This window comes from Haemaphysalis longicornis, unplaced genomic scaffold (genome assembly GCF_048455015.1).
Source record: "Haemaphysalis longicornis isolate Haplotype H1 unplaced genomic scaffold, Haemaphysalis longicornis Haplotype H1 scaffold_2, whole genome shotgun sequence".
Lineage (NCBI taxonomy): Eukaryota > Metazoa > Arthropoda > Arachnida > Ixodida > Ixodidae > Haemaphysalis > Haemaphysalis longicornis.
Window position 1 is genome coordinate 218,000,975 of NW_027526295.1, and position 16,510 is coordinate 218,017,484.

Consider the following 16,510-nt stretch of genomic DNA (forward strand, 5'->3'; position numbering starts at 1 on the left):
CGAATTAAAGCATCTTTTGTTGTCTAATAAAGTTACATGTAAGCGCTTGTCGATTTACCGCTGTTGACATTTTATGCTGAGGCCATTTTACACACAAACACCAGAATCAGCGTAGATTCAGGCTAGGCGATCTGCTATCGTGTTTTTTTTTTTTTTTCCCTCGACAACGGATGTAGGGGCGCATGATAAACACGTGAAATGTGTATTAAACATTGTTGACAGCCATTCCAGACTACCACGGCAACCTTCGGTATTCGGTTGTCTTTGTTGGGAGTGGCTACGCTGTCAGCGCAAAAAAAATCGCAGAACGAAATGATTGTTGTGCGGTCACGAACAAATACGCAAGAGCGATATTGGCCGTGTGCCAGGCACTAGAGGAGGTGACTCGACTTCCTAGTATTCTGCTGTAGTGGTGTACTTCTGTGTAATGAGGGCTGCACGCATTGGTATTGCCGAATCGATTTTTCGTGGAAGGAACTACGAAACAGAGTCGGACAGCGTTATCTAGAGCCGCCCACCTTCTAAGCGTTAGCCGGTGGGTGGCCGGCGTGGCGCTTTGTGAGCGTTGTTTTATTAGCGATGGCTCATTTGCACAAGCTCGTATTCGAGTGAGCCTGAACAGTTGCAAAACGCTTGCAAGCAAATGCTCAAGTGCAGATTCTAGCACCGCCGTCCAGGTGTGGACCGGCGTGAACGTTATTTCGTGGAACGGGAAACGCCGTATCACTTTTGTTGTTGTTGCACGAAGTACCGGTGCACAGATAGATACTCCATCACAGACATGCTGCGAACACTTATTATGCGCTTAAACCACCATTGAGTTGATCACATGGAACAAAATTTTGTAGGAGAGGAATACAGTAACAAACGCTGATCATTTAGAAGCTTGTTTACTGTTGGTGAACGCCGGCTCACTGGTTCATCTTTCTCCTAGCAGTGGTAGTTTTTTGTTAGAGAGGTGCTTGCAAAACAAGCCAGCTTACAAAGCATTCAGTTAAAGGAATACGGCGAGTTGTGCGCATGAAAACGCAAATTTTAGTTATGCGGTAGCAGCTGAACAAGCTTTTTTTGTTGTTGCGAGAAGCAACGTAAATATTTTTTTTGCCGGGTCTTGATTACGACGAATCGATTTACTGCGAAACCTGTCATCCGTTCACAAGAGTTTGTTGTGTTTTACGACAGCGAAGTGGCCAGTTCGACCCCAAAAAGACGTTATTCTTGAACGTGTACGCCACTTGTTGGGGAGTTCGTTACCCTGTCGAAGCCAGCTCCCTGGCTTCAAAATGTTATGACGCGCTTCGAAGGGTTAAAACGCCTACTTTTACAGACAATGAAGGGGAAACAGCGTAGAGTGAACCTAAATATTAAACACAGGCATTGATGCATGTAAATCAAACGTAAGGAGAATGGCTTTGTTCCTAAAGAGAATTTATTAAACACAGGTTACAGCTAGGACCCGCTGTAGTTAGCTACTACACGGGTCGACAGAGCACAGGATTTACGTAATGTCATTATTATTAGTGCTGTACAGAACCTCGTCAGTTATTTTCGAAGCCTCGGTCAGCCCTCCGTGAGTATGCGGGTCGATATGTGTCTTAGTGGCGCTTCGCCAAGCTTTTGCTGTTTCAACAGCTGTGTCCTTTATATTCCTGCTTTGCAAGTTTTCATTTTGCTGGGTGTGATTGTGTAGCGAAACTTTCAGTTCTGACACAGGTTCTTCGTTAGTTCTTCGCCCAAGTCGGTTTCCCGAAACCCCTATGCAGAAAATCATTCAGATGCGCTTTTCAGCTAGGGGTGGCGTGGGGGGAAGTGAAAGGGGGGGGGGGAGGGAAGGGGTATTCTAGTGACTTTATTTGCAACAAATTGGGTTGAAATTTTTAGGGCAAAACCCCCAGTCCATCCAGCAGGTGAACCTCCATAAAGTTCACCTTCTTTCAAAGCCTTATTCATTTTAAAAACATCTTGGAGGAAGTGAGGCCATTTAACAGAGAGGGCATTCTTAATGTGGTAGTGGTGGTAGCCCATAAACTGGTGCATACCCACGCAGGGGGATCGGCCAAGATTTGTTTTTATGAAAAATAACCAGATAAGGCAAAACAGTGCAGCTGAAGAAAGGATTTAGTACGTAGATTCAAGAGAGAAAGGAAAAAAAAGAAAGAGGGACGAGAAAGCAAAATAAAAGTCAGCCCGATTGGAATCATTTTAGCACGGCAAGCGAGCTGTCTCCGAAATGAAGGAATGGATGGCAGGACAAACATCCCCATGGCAGTGGCCTAGCTTTGTACCCCCAAAAGACAAAAGCACTGGCAGAATTAATAGCAGTCCAAGGCGTTGCAGGGGAGCCTTCAGCAACCTTCTTCAATGATTAGAGAATCGGCGGCAAAAAGGAAGAAATGTTCATCCGATTCGATCTCGTGGCAGAGTGGCACAAGTGCGAGGTTGTCAGATCTGACCGATTTAGGTACCGGTAAAGTGGGAGAACACCACAACGAAACGAGATCAGCGAAACTTCACATGAGCGAGTTCAGGAGAAGTGTGCAGCCCGTGATTAGACACGTCTTGGACCAACAGGTATTTGCGATAATGGGCTAGCAACATGGAAGTAAACGGGGGGAAGCACCTCCACAATCGGTAAAGCCAATGCCATTTTTGCTAACTTATCAGCGGCTTCATTAAGGGCAAATCCACAGTGGCCAGGCAGCCAAACAAGCCTAACTGCCCACACATGAGTGGGAACGCAGGAATAAAAAGTTTTAAGCATGGGACTGACAGTTTCCGAGGAAAGGACCATGCACACGGGAAGGGACTCAGTGCGTACCATCACTGAAGATTGCGCCGAATCGAGTTTCAGGATGGCAAGAAGAATAGCAAGAAATCCTGCAAAAAATATGGGAGTATAATCTGGTAAACGCAATGAAAAAGACCAATTCAATGCTGGAGGGAAGATCCCCACCCACCCCGAATTTCTCATTTTTCCCTGAGGCGTCGGTTGCAATAACCACGTGCGATGGGTACTCAGACTGGTGAGTCGGGAGAATATTTCTAATTAAGATATATAGTTGGAAGAAACAGCATTTTTTGGAAAGATATTATCAAAAGAAATCTCTGCTATTGTGGGTTGAGACTGCAAGATGGAAGCTGAAAGGAGCATGGAGTTTATTGGATGAAGTAAAGAACTGGAAAAAATGACCTGTGGGCGCTGGAAACAAGGCCAATAAGAACAGAAAAAATGCCATTGCGTGTTGGATAAAAACAGCCTGCGGTCTGGCCAGCGGGGACTCAAGGAACTGTGCAAATGCATTGATGGTTAGGCATTTAAACCTGGAATTCAGCGTTGGGACTCTGGCCTCTAGGTACAATACTCGACCGGGTAGGCCTAAGCAGCAACGCAATGTTTGTCATTACAGCTTCACCAAAGGCATGAGCTTATAGGTTGCAGAGCCAGAGAACAAGACACACCCAAATTCTAAGATTGGTCGAACATAGGTGCTGTAAATCATCAAGAGCGTATCTATCCTCAGACCTGTTCGCTTGTGGCTAAGACTCCTTAGTAGAGCTACAGCACGGGAGCCTTTCGCAGCTGTATGTGCAATGTGTAGGCGCCAATTCAATTTACTGTCCTACATAACTCCAAGGTATTTTAGCGAATCAACCTGACGAATGGATATAACGAAATCGATATTAGGTCTGTGAGAGGGAACACTAGGGTAGCACATTATTAATGCTTATAAAAAAAATTTCAAAGTATCCAGCCATGCTTCCAGGGCATTCAAATATGACTGAAGCGAATGAAACAAGGAATGAATGTCTTGCGATGAAGTGAAAAAGGCAATGTGATCTGCATAGGCATATGTATGCACATCTCGGTGAATGGGTACAGAGCTCAAAAGCATATTGAATAACAACTGGGGGACTTCATGTGTCTGCTTATCCCGAGAAGAGGCGTAACCATGTTGATAACAAAAAAGCTCTGTTTCTAGAAAAGCCGCTACCCACGCAGTGATATACCCCAGGAACAAATAACGAGCTAGGAATCTTCCACAAGGCATCCGTTGCGGACCTCCCTGCATCTTGGAGATTGTCGACTGTGCCGGTAAGGACTTACTCTCCATCCGCCGTCTTGCATGCTAAACAATGTTGTGTGGGGCATAAGGACTCGAATACGCAGGAAATATCCTTTCACTCCCCCCCAGAAAACTAAGACAGGATTCCTACAGTAGCTGTTATTTTGTTGGTCAACTACCTGCCCTTGAGGGTAGAGCATGTGCCTCCACGGCTGTTTTAATGTCGCAAATGCTCGCGGTATTTGCGTGGTGTCATTCGTTGCAAGTCCGGTGTTCAGTGTGAAGGTGACCAAGCTACCTCTGAGGGCTAAGCAACTAGGCTGTGGCTGCTGCCTTTGTCAGCCGCTACGATAGACAACTGACTGGAGAACTTGAAGTTATATAGAAGCTCCACCACACAATGAGGCTTCTGCAATTGCAAAAGAAGCTTTCAAGTATGCTTGTATTGCACCTTGTCAGCTCCCTATCATTGAGCAGGGCCTGTCTCGATTAATGCCTCTGTGATACAGATGCGACCCTTTTCCAGGCTTTTTGTCCAGCAGCATACTACATATGTGAGCTTTCGACGCTGACTCTGTTGTTATAGTCGCAGCATGCAAGTGGTGACCACATAGCAGAAATTTCCTCAAATGACGAGCATACTCCTGCTCTTCCGGCTTGTTTAGTCCCCCTAAAATCATTTGTCTTGGCTCCGTTGTTCACTCTGGTACATACTTCTGAGGGTGTGTACCGTCCCACGGAACAACAGGTGTCATTCATTCATTCTACAGAGAGCATTGCTGATGTGGAGCCAGAGGTGGTGCTGTGTGCCAGAAGACTCCGAGCGTCGTCTATTGACGACTCAACCCACTCATGTGAAGCTGGAGGCTGAGAAGCTTAGGTGTTTCTCTCCCTACGATGCAGGCTCTGGTAAGTTACCCGAACTGAGAAACCAATAACGTCTCATGGCTTCTCAGTCAGATTCAAAAGGTAGTATTACAGCAGGCCATTACATTACCCCCCCCCCCCCCCTCGCAACTGCTGTGCTAACCGTAGCACCTCCATCCTTGATGTCATGGCTTTCTCCAACTAAGTATTTTTACTAGCTGGTGGGGTTTGCTGGCATTAGTACCGGAAAAGTTTTGTCATAACGCACACATCACTCGCATTTCACTCGTCGAAGTGTAGAATTTTAGCTGTTAATTTTGATCTTCCAGGCAGGGTTTCATTTTGTTTGGTGAGGACTTGTTTTCCTTACGAGGTCATTTCAATAGGGTTATTGTATGCTGCCATTGGTGTATGTCAAGAAGAGGTCATTATTGCTAGGAATTTTACAATTTCCATGGACTGAGACTTTTTAATAAACTCTTGCAGTAGTAAATGCTTGTGGGAGTTAGCCAGTTACCACATCCTCTTATGCCTGAACGCACGTATTGTTGGCTGAACTAAATCCTTTATAAGATTTGACACTTGCCAAGCCTGGTCCTGTTGCTGCAAGGTCTATGGCTGATGGGACTAGGGACCGCATTTGTGACATCTGTGCATAGTAGCAACAACAATCCATAACTGAAAAGCTTGTACCATATGGCCATGGTATCCAGCCTCTAGTTCTGGATTCCATGTTTTTTTAAAATGCCGTACAGTTCCTGGTGATTGCTGAGTGATACTTGTACAGCGAATCACTATCAAAGGAAGGCAGGGTGGAAAAGTCATTCCGTAATGGGTGTCCATCAGATCGGAGCAATTTTAAGGTTTTTTTGTGCCGTGTTTAAATGTGCTATCATGTGCAAGAAAGAGATGTATAATTCTCACCACCTCTTTTGTCTCTCTCTGACTTGCAACAGATGAGCATTTTTCACTTCGTTGCAGATACAAGAAAAGGATGTGTGTTTGCTAAATGATGATTCCATCATTCATATGCCCATGCAGCTCCTTCAATTTTTGGTTTTTCAACAATTGGCGCTCATACTGCAGGTATGGTTCTTACCAGCATTTACCCCTGCATTGGCCCCTTCATCGGCACGCTCCTAGTCTGTAGTTTGTTAATGCTGCGTTCAGGTGGGTTAGATGACAATTCACACTTTGCTTCTGATGTGGTGCATGTTTTAGTTACCTTCACTGCCATGATTATTCATGAGTTTCCCTCGAGATCCCCTCCCACATATCGTAACTACTCTTTGATTTCCTGAATTCCCTTTGAATGCTGCTTGTCTAAGGTGCGCCCCTTGCTTGAAAAGCCATGTTTAGGACGTCTGTTACATAATGAAAGACCAGTTTCTCAAACTCCAGATCTTGTCAGAATTATTGGGGGTTTTATTGTGCCGAAGTTAAGAGGTAACATTTTGAGTCCTGCTAAGGAGGCCACTAGGCTAGGCTGTTCAATTTGCAGCATGGATGGGTGCACACATCTGATTTGGTCAGGCAATCTGAGGAAACCCTTCGGACTGGAGACCCCTTAGCAATACATGAAAAAATTGAACATTGAATCGTGTTACAGGCAGTCCGTGGACCGATAGTTGAGGAGGGCCTGTGGTTGGCTACTCCTTACTGGGTTGTATCACCTCATGGGTTTTTTTGGTTGCGAACTTTATCTTTCTCAGTGCTATGTAGCCTCTTGCACCTTATCACGGGAAGTGTGGATTGTTGCGAACCTCGGGTTTGTGTCTCACTTTGTTCAGTGTGATGGCACAGCTCGTAATTGCTCCTGCCATCCGACTGTTATCTGTAGGCAAATAAGAGGTGGCCTGAATATAGTTTCATCATGTGACATCCGCTTCTTCTGTCAATCTCTGCAGTTCTATATCAGGCTAACGCAGCAGGGTGGCCTCCATGAGACGTTGAATGTGACCAAGTGTACCCATTTCAGTCTCCTAGTCATGGGCCCCTAACTGATGTCTGTCATACCACGAGCAGCCACACACAACGTGGAATATTCGGCAGGAAGTGCCTCTTGCAGAACCGAACCCATATTCAAATTTACCTGCATGCCTGGGCACAGATTTGAAAGAGGCACTCACTGGGAATCGATGCCAGGTCCCAGTGCAGCTTTCGAGGTGGAATTTATAACCACTGCTCCCTTGCTGATGAGAATGGTATGCCAGGGTTTTGTTATGAAGCCCAGGATGTGAATACTGAATGTGCCATGGTTTGTGTAATTTCTACCAACTGGACCCAAAAAAGGAAAAAAATACAAATCGTTGCTGTGTAAATCTGGAGCTCTGTGTGATGGGCAATAATAGAGGTGTGATAAAGTAAAGGGCAGCCATTATGCTGGCTATACACAAATGAATGCAGGAGGTGGCAATCAGGCTATCACTGTTTAACAGCTACTAAATCTAGTGGGCCATTTCACAGTTGTAATAGAGTGGCCCCAAAATACACACTCTCTTCAGCCGATGAGCCTCATGCTAAGGTGTATTGTTGGCAAGAATTGGACAACTCTAGCCTAACTAATTACTCTCAGTGTTGTAGCAACCTCCCCATTTTGCCCTTTTTCATGTTTCCGACATGTCTTTCAACTGTGACGGTGCACTCCTGAAGCCGCACAGAGATAGCGCAATGAATTCCTCAGCCTGAAATCTGAAATACGCAATTGTCTTTGACAGGATCAGCCGATTCATAGAGGCAGGTTTGCCCAGCAACATCAATCAACCAGTGCGGGTTTCAACTTTAAGTTTTCTTTCACAGTTCTCAAGTGGAATTAAATGCAGCGTGCACTAAACTTAATGCATCTGCCAATTGACTGAAGTGAAGTTGTATGCAGGCCTCATGCTGCCTTCTAGTAGATCTCAAGTGTTGCTTTCATGTTTGCCGTCACCTTTTTCCCAATCATGGCCTTTATTTACACACCTACAGGCTGCGTGCATTCGGTCTTTGCGTCCCCTGCTGCATGTGAGGGTGTTGCCCATACGAGATTCAGCAGAAAAGTAATGAGAACAATCTGCTTTCTACCATAAGTCTTGTTCTCTTTGCGAATCATATTATCCCCCTTCAAAGTAGTCCCCTTGGGCAGCTACTCACTGACAGAGCTGCGCGGGGCTTGTAGGTTTCACAAGGAATGCCTTCAAGCTCATTGGTTAGATCCTGTGAGGCATTATGCAAACTGTTGAAGTTGCACTATTTCATGTGTTTTTTGAGTCAGATAAGAAAAAAAGATGTCGCAGGAATTGACAGCTAGTGTATAAGGGTCTTGGGGAACCAAATGCAAGGCCCTTTTCTGCCATAAATGAATTTGTAGAGATTACTGCATGATCTCAAAGTGCCGTGTTGCCGCAGCCAGGTACACTCAATGCCTATGCGGCGTTTTTTTATGATCATTTAAAGAGTTTGATTGACATTTCTGTGCTTGAGGCACAAATTGCCTGCCTGATGACGATCCCCTGATGGTGATAGCAAAAGAAAACAAAAAAAGGAGATAAAGAAAAGAGAAAAATAACAAATGAGCATCAATTCCACTTTCAACTCGCTCATTCTTGGTTTCTTGGGAACCAGAGAGTTTGAAATTTGGCTTTTCAATCATAATATAAAGCCTATGATGTGTGACCTGTAGTCGTGCTGAAGCACTGCACGGGCTCTGGCTTGCCTGAAAGCCTGGACTGAACTTGGGTTTGGGGAAGTGTGTACTACGTGCAATCTGCAACCAGTTAGCCTCACATATCTGAAAAATTCTCTGCCCCCAGTGCTGAAAGCTCACAATCTAAGTACTGTACAGTACTCCATTTTCCTTCGTCCATTCTAATGAACGGAATGAATTAACTCCCTCATCCACCTTGTTTCCATCATCATTCACTATCTCCAGACACTTCTTGAGTTGCTGGCCTGGCCAGGGAAAAAAAAAAAAAAATACGGCCATTCCTGGCACCAATCCAATCACTACACAAATGGTTATCCTTCAACAGAGAAGCAGAAAGAAAATTAGCCGAATCTTTGCGAACGAACGGTTTTGCAGACATGATGCTAACCCTTTATTTTTTCCCTTCAGCCTTGTTGATTGTAGCCATTTCATGTTTGATTACATGGCCAGCAGCGAGGACGGAATGGTAGATGTTGTGAGCTCGAGTGCCGTTGTGAGCTGAAAGCTCTGTTGGAAATTTACAGCTCAACTTCCTTTCACTGCACTTCGCCCCCCCCCCCCCCCCCCCCCTCCCCTCCCCCATTCTCCTTCCCCTATTCTCTCCCCCCCTCCCACACACACACACACACACACACACTTTGCAATGCTCCAGGGAACCCACCATTTCAGACACGGAACGGAGTTGCCTAAATCAAGCGTGAATCGGATAGACCATCATGGCAACATTCCACAGGCGTTGCTTTTTGGACGTCATGAGGAGGTAACAATGACGCTACTGCATGCATCAAACTCGTGGTACATACAACCAATTTGACCAAAATATAAAAAAATACCATGCGAGTTTTGCTAAAAAGCTTTTGAGTGCATGAAATGCACCATCTGCAAAAACAGTCTATAAAAAGGTGTTTTCATTTGCAAAACTAAAGCCAAAAGCTGGCAAACGCGGAAGCACGGGCTAGTTAGTGAAGCATGATAGGAAATTAAACGGCACAAAAGGCAAGGGCGAGAGAGGAAGGCACCACAGTGCTGACTTCCACGCTCATTTAATACCACAGTAAATAGCCATCAGAGTTTTGAAGCAAGCATTTGACGACGTCATTAAGTGCTGGCTCTGTTATAGCCTTCAGGTGGGCCTGGTGGTAGAGGGTGGCTCTTGCTTGGTATGTGCTCTTTAGGGCTTATTTCAAGTTATTTGTGCTTGTTTTGTTTGCGTGGTGCACAAATCTAGTGGATTGAGTGGAGGGTTATGGTGTGGCGAGATAGGTGTGGGCAGTTGCTGCAATCTCCCCGCTCATCACATTGTTGGCCTCCCTGTTACATGAGTTTTGTGCAGTGTCCTGGTATCAAGTCCACCAATACTGGTATTCAGGTGCAGGCTAGAAAGATTTGCTGTGCTTTCTAGTGCCCTGACTGGGCTGTCTAGAGCTGCCTGGATTTGCAGTTGTGTTATGTACATCTTGCAGGAATCAAGTCACATTGTGATGTCATCTGCGTGAGGTGGAGCTTTGGACGCACCCGATCTGCCCGAGTTGCTCGGCTGCTTTCATCGCAACGCGGTTCTGAAGGTGAGGCTGAATTATGGCTCTCTCGGGAACTTCATTAATGAGGGTACTCCCTTGTCGCTGAGCAATGCAGTGAGCTATTCTTTGCCCATGTTTACCTCAAATGTTCAATTCTAGAAAATATTCTTGACAAAGTTGTTTGTTGTTTGCCCTATTTCTTTCTGTAAACCTGAACCCTGCCCATTGCTTCAATTTAGTAGTACAGGCAAATGCGCAGAATCCTACAAGGCTACATATATGCTCCTAAATTTAATACCGTACGTGTCCAAGTTCCTGTCCCCCTCACTCCGGGGTGCAGGTTTATACAGTCAGACCTGAATATAACAAACTTGGTGTATATTCAGGTCTGGCTGTATAGGTCTGCACCCCAGAGTGAAGCAGGATAGGAACTTGGACATGTATTAAATTTAGGAGCAAAGATGTAGCCTTGTAGGATTCTGCGCATTTTCTTTTACTACAGTTTAACCTCATTAGAACAGACCATGATAGTGATCACAATTTCAGTCTGCTGTAAAAGAAGTATGAACAGTCCAAGTACTGTTACTACAGACTTTTGTTGAATCATGGATGAAGTCTGTTATAGCAAGAGTTCGGACTTTCCAACTGGTAAAAACAAAATAAACAATAAAAGTATGCCGGTCATTTTTCAAGATTCAGTTACAAGTAAAACGGGTTGTATCCAACAAACCTTCAGCATGACTTGGGTTTTTCAGCAGTCTCATCCTCGTGCGACACTATGAAGCACGACACAATTAAAATCACACTCATGAGTCCTCTCACATTTGCTGTGCTCCTGTTGTACAGCACCCTATCCATCTTTTCACTCGCTCGAACTATTATTACTACGCTTTCACATCCTGCACTTGGGGTTTAATTGTTTCCGCATGCATATAAGCGAAGTGCAAGTAAAGGTCTTGTGCTAAGCTTGGAGATTTAGCCACCTATATTGTGTAGGGGCTCGTATCTTTTTGTTTGAACTATGGCATATACATAGACATCTGACCTCTTGCACTAACATTGCTAAACTTTATATCCTATAACTTGGCTGCCAGGACATCACAAGTGCATGACTGCATGCACTTAACAGTGCTAGTCTTTGACAAGCAAAAACTGTTACTTGTACTAATTCACAGTTACATTTAGCTGTTTCAGATTGTTTTCATTTGATCATCACATAAATTAGAAACACAAACACGGCAGACATACAAACTGAAAAGTCGTCTGCACTTGAAAAGCTTACTGTAGAGCTGCAAAATGGACTTGTTGACCTTTTAAACTAGTCTGTTATATCCGAATGTATGTTGTAGCAGAATCTGCAGTAAACAAAGCTTAATCTATGGCAAAGATAGGAACAAGATGGCAAGTTGGGCGAGTTGGTGCTGATTCATATCGACAACAGGCGCGGAAAGACGTAGACTAAGAAAGAAATACACAGGACGAAATAGAAATAGCGCGTCGTCCTGTGTATTTCTTTCTTAGTCTACGTCTTTCCGCGCCTGTTGTCGATATGAAAAGATAGGAATACGAAAAGCATTGCAAATCAGTGCGTTGTATCTCAAATCTCAATATCTGTTGTAAGAAGATCTGCTGTAATGAGGTTACACAGTACCTTGAAGAGAAGTGTTTCAGTGGGGGACAGTCAGTTCCCTCTCAGTGGGAGTACTTTGAGCTTCGGGAGAGGGGGGGGGGGGGGGGGGTGGCGGCGTGGTATATAGAATGTTTAATTTGGGTTAAAAAAAAGACGCCATGTTTTTGACATATTGTAGCGTTTTCTTAGACAGAAATCAACATAACGTCCTCCATCTCAGGAAGCGTGCTCGCCCGCGTATTTTCTCTGCTCGCGTGTCTTTGCGCAGCTTGTTGACACATGTTTGTCATCTTAGTTGTTGAATTTACACTTATAAAATGCCAAAACAATCACGGCACGAGGGCCAAAAAACGGGCCAATGACGGTCGGTTTCAAGTATGGACCGGCAACCGGCCCGCTGATTAAAAAACCTGTCGGGCCGGACCAAAACCGGGCAGGTGGCAACCCTACTTCCTTTGCGCTCTTTTGAAATTTGTGTGTTTTACACTTACCCTCCTATATTTTCACCCCAAGCAGTGACAGCTTATTTTTGTAAAGGTAAAGGTTGATTTAAGCCATTTTGTTCCAACACAGCTCCCAAAGAAGACCTGTATGCCAAATGGGCATAAAGGAACGTGTGCAAACCAATTATCCATCCTTCCAACATTGAAATTGGAGGCTAAAGGGACAAACTTGCCGTATCTTAGAAACAGTCATCAAAGTATGCTGGCAAATTGCATTCAGCTTCATTCATCGTCAACTCAATAACCTTTTTGTGTTCTAACGTTTTTTTCCAGGGAAACAAAACCCGATTGGAAGCAGCATAATTAGCAGTGCAATATGAGGTGCACTGTAACATTCTTGAGAAGCATCAAGCATATGCCAAGAAAAATAGAAGATGCTAGTACTTAAATCCCCCATTTTTGTACACATATGGTGGTTTTCAGTTGTGACGCATGTGACAGGTTGTGCATATGTTGCCAAGATTTCCCGATAAAGATGGCACCCTTCTACGAGTGAATTAGATAGCAGTGCCGCTATAAGCCCTTTTGTGCCTCAGAGTTAAAATAGGCAAAAGCTGGGGCACAGTACTGGTGGCACCACTTCGACGAAGTGATGAAGGAAAACACCCAGCTCCAAAACATCATGGAATTGATGAATGACAACATAAACACCAAGGTAGAAATGAGTACACATTGGTCCACTTAGGTAACATGCATTTAGCGCCCATAATGCCAGTGAGCATTATTTTTGTTGCTCCTTCATGCTTGTAGCTATAAATATAAATGAGAAGCTGTGTTGATTTTTAGCGAATAGTGATTAGGACTGAGAAAACTTAATGCCAGTGAATGGAACTAGGAGGCTTCAAATGCCCACATTTAGCAAGAGTTTGTTGTGGTGGTCAGAACATTTTATTGTCCGGTAGACAAAAAGCGGTGGTGGAGTGGTGAAAACAGCCTATATATCAATGCCATTGCCACCTTCTCTACCCAGTCCAGGACTTTGTGTTGTAGGCGTCGAGCTCCGCATGGCAGCCTCCCACTGCTCAAACATAGTCATCTGAGGGAATCCCCACATTATGTGGTTCAGGTCAGTTCTTTCAGGGCAGAAGAGACAGGAGGGAGAGTAGAGGGCAGGGTGGATGAGGTGCCTGAAGACTGGGGAAGGAAATGTCCAAGTTTGGAGCTGCTGCTGCAAGACCTCCTGGTGCCACAATGTAGAGCAATGGGCGGGGGGTGGAGGAGTCGTTCGAGATGGTAGTGTGATGCAGTGTCATGAAAGGTGAGGAGGCGGTCGCGGGAGCTAGCAGGTGGCCCCGGCGATTATGGCTGCCGAGTGGCCAGAGCTCGGTAGGCAAGTCCTTGGGTGCTGGTGTTGGCTGCCTCATTTCCGGGTAGGCCAGCATGTGCGGGTGTCCAGATAATAGTCATGGCATGCTTTGGAGGTCGGGTGGAGAGGATGGCAAGGGCAGTAGGGGAGATCCTGCCAGCGCTGAAAGTGTGGATGGCGGTTTTTGGGTCCTTCACAACAGTGAGAGTAGAGGAGTGGGTCATGGCAAGCGCGATGCTGGCCTCCTCTGCCTCCTCGGGTGAGGTGGCAGAAATTGAGGCTGCCAATGTAATTTGGCCATCTAAAGTAATGGCTGCGAGGGCGCAGGAGGGCTCAGATGGGTAGGCGGTGGAATCGACACAGTCCTTCCTAGAGCTGTGTGACCCATGTAGGTCCTTAGCGCATCGTGAACGGCGAGCGGTGTGGTGCATAGGGCGCACATTTCAGGGGAATAGGGAGGATGCAGAAGTGCTTTTGTATGTGTGTAGTCAAAGTTTATAGGAAGCCAATGCAAAATATAGTGGCCCTGCGAGCGAGGTGATTGCACTGTGAGAGCAGGTGGGCCTCGAACAGCTCGTTTAAGGTGCTGAAGAGGTGTTGAATGGAAGACTAAGGGCCTGCTTGTTAACTCTTCTAAAAAGGGTGTTGACAGCGTCTACACCTGCCTGAGGTAGGGATGAGTAGGGAAGTGTGTATGTAATGCGGCTGAGGATGAAAGCCTTTATGAGGCATAGTCAATCAGGATTTTTTAGGCCCCGATGCCTGTTGGAGATATGGTTGATAAGGCGGAGTGTGGACTGTAGTGCAGAGATTAGTCAATTAAAGGTGGTGGCGTTTTGGTGATTAGCCAGACTGATTAATTTTTTTCTGCTGCTTTGCTCAGTGTATGTATTCATTAAGCCATTAAGCCATAGATAAGATAAAAAGTTATTTCAATTGAGAATTTAGTGCATCTCAACCTTAGGAAGTGGGCCGTAAAATTTAAGCATATTTGTTGGCAGACAAACAGAGATCGCATTCAAGATAGTTAAGCTCTTCTAAATTCTTTTAAATTCTATATTTGCACAAATGTTTCAAGAGACTTTTCATTTGTTTAGCTGTCCAGATGTTGGGAGCAAGGGCAGAGAAGCTGCCGGACAATATGGAGCACTGGTACTTCATCCTGGGGACGACTTCCAAGCTGGCCCTCGTTTGTTTCACGTGTCTATTTTTGAAATACTGCTGTTACTTACAGGTGCCCTTCATGAAATTTCTTGGGGCAGAAGCCTTTGACAACAGCCAATGGTACATTAGAACCAACAGCTGTAATGAGATTGGTACAAATGTATGATGTTTAAATACAAAATTTCGTCCCAAGTGCAGAACTTTAGCACTTAATTATAATTGTAGCTATCTGGGCAAGGAACAGTGGGGCAGGTATAGATTTACAATTGCAAGTTTCCGCCATCTTCATCTCTCTCGTCCTCTATCCACGCTTTTTCCTCCCCTTTCCCTTCCCACACACAGAATAGCTGGCCAGATACAGTACCATCAGGCTGACCTTTCTGTGTTTTTTTTTTTTTTCATTTCAATAAAATTCCTCTCTCTACTCCAGCTCAAATGAACATGGATAAGTTTCTGTGAAGTGAGGCATTCATACCATAAACTTACTGATTTAACCGTAGTTAACTTAGCTTTTTTCACTTCATTTGACGAAATATAATGCTCTTTTTGGGAACTAGAGCTGTGTACTTTACCTTAATTGACCAAATTTTAGTGGTACTGCCATGGAAAATGCAAAAGTTGACTTATTAAAGAAAAAAGCGCTTATTCCTAGTTTATATGGGTTTGTTTGTATCGTTTTTAAAGCTATTTTTGATTATTACTTGGTTATTCCTGAGTAAATTTTCATTTACAACTTCATTGCTGTTTGTCATGTTCTTGCATCATATTTTATCCAGGTATTCAGATCAACTGTTTGCACTTGTATTGTAGAAGCCAGAGCACTGCAAGTGCAGAGATTGTGTGTGGCACAAGCAATTATAGTTGGCACAAGCATGCACTCGAGGCACAAGAGCCAAGTGGCAAGTGCTTCCAGGATAGCTTAGCAGTTGAGGAACCACCGTCTATAGGTAATTTTAATGGTGGAACATGCTTGCGCCCTAAAATTAATCACCTTCTCAAGATTCTGATAGTAGTGCATACATAATCTCATGGTGAAACCATTTTTAGACCCTCAATTGGCTAGGCATGCCCCTTCAGCAGATATGGGGGGTGGCAGGATAAGCTTGCAGCATTGTTTTAATTAATATTTTAATTACAATTCATCTATGCAATAATAATAATCACGTTGCAATTGCTTTCACGTTATTTTTTCTTAATTACGTCTCAAGGCAGGACTGACAATTGGAAGCAAGCAAGCAGAAAAAATAGTGGCCAACGAAAAGCCAGCACTGGTAGCTTTGAGCACGACCCAAGAAATTTGGGTGTGTGAGCACCTTTCTGTTCGAATGTACAGAGGAAAATTGGGAACAAAAGATAACAAGAAAAAAGGAGCCTGTTACCAGTGGCAGTAAGAAAGCAGCTCACTCCCAAAAAGGTTGCTGCAATTATTGGTAGACAGTCGGGTGTCTTCCTTTTTCTTTTTTTGCATGCAAACAGGTACCTGATGATTCTTTCCTGTTTCTTTATTTAGTAACAGAGATTCACGGAGGCACAAGGACTGGAGTGTCCGTCAAGGATGTGCACCGTAGACAACATTTCTACAGTCATGTCCCCAAGTTGTAATTGTAGGACGGGTGGCCAAAATAAAGCGTGTAAGCAAAAATGTGGTTTCCTTTTCACTGAAAGCCTGCGGTGTGCTATGTTTTTTGAGTATAGTATTACTGGCGGCCAGCCACCCAGCCGAGCACAGGAAAGAGACGTCTGCACCCAGCAAAGTCTAGACTCTAGACCC

General features: G+C 44.6%; 1 protein-coding gene across 3 annotated transcripts; it reads left to right on the plus strand.

The window, feature by feature from the left end:
- Positions 1-1,846: 1,846 nt before the first annotated feature.
- Positions 1,847-16,366, plus strand: LOC144169909 (uncharacterized). 3 transcript variants are annotated; one of them, XR_013322541.1, is made up of 5 exons: positions 1,847-4,093; positions 4,835-4,973; positions 9,269-9,376; positions 10,080-10,181; positions 12,543-16,366. XR_013322541.1 is itself a non-coding variant. In XM_077699356.1 (4 exons), the coding sequence occupies exons 2-4, from the start codon at positions 4,847-4,849 to the stop codon at positions 12,587-12,589; spliced, it is 276 nt and encodes a 91-aa protein (XP_077555482.1). In that variant the 5' UTR covers positions 1,847-4,093; positions 4,835-4,846; the 3' UTR covers positions 12,590-16,366. The 3 variants fall into 3 exon arrangements, 2 of the variants coding, with proteins under 2 accessions (XP_077555482.1, XP_077555481.1); XM_077699356.1 differs by lacking the exon at positions 9,269-9,376; XM_077699355.1 differs by lacking the exon at positions 9,269-9,376 and having other exon boundaries at positions 15,952-16,366.
- The last annotated feature ends 144 nt before the right edge of the window (positions 16,367-16,510 follow it).

Excerpts from the sequence above, each read along its gene's own strand:
- LOC144169909 (XM_077699355.1), top strand. The coding sequence starts at position 4,847 with ATGTGGAGCCAGAGGTGGTGCTGTGTGCCAGAAGACTCCGAGCGTCGT. Across the intron at positions 4,974-10,079 it reads TCCCTACGATGCAGGCTCTG|GAATCAAGTCACATTGTGAT; the intron begins GTAAGTTACCCG and ends TACATCTTGCAG. Across the intron at positions 10,182-15,951 it reads ATCGCAACGCGGTTCTGAAG|GACTGACAATTGGAAGCAAG; the intron begins GTGAGGCTGAAT and ends GTCTCAAGGCAG.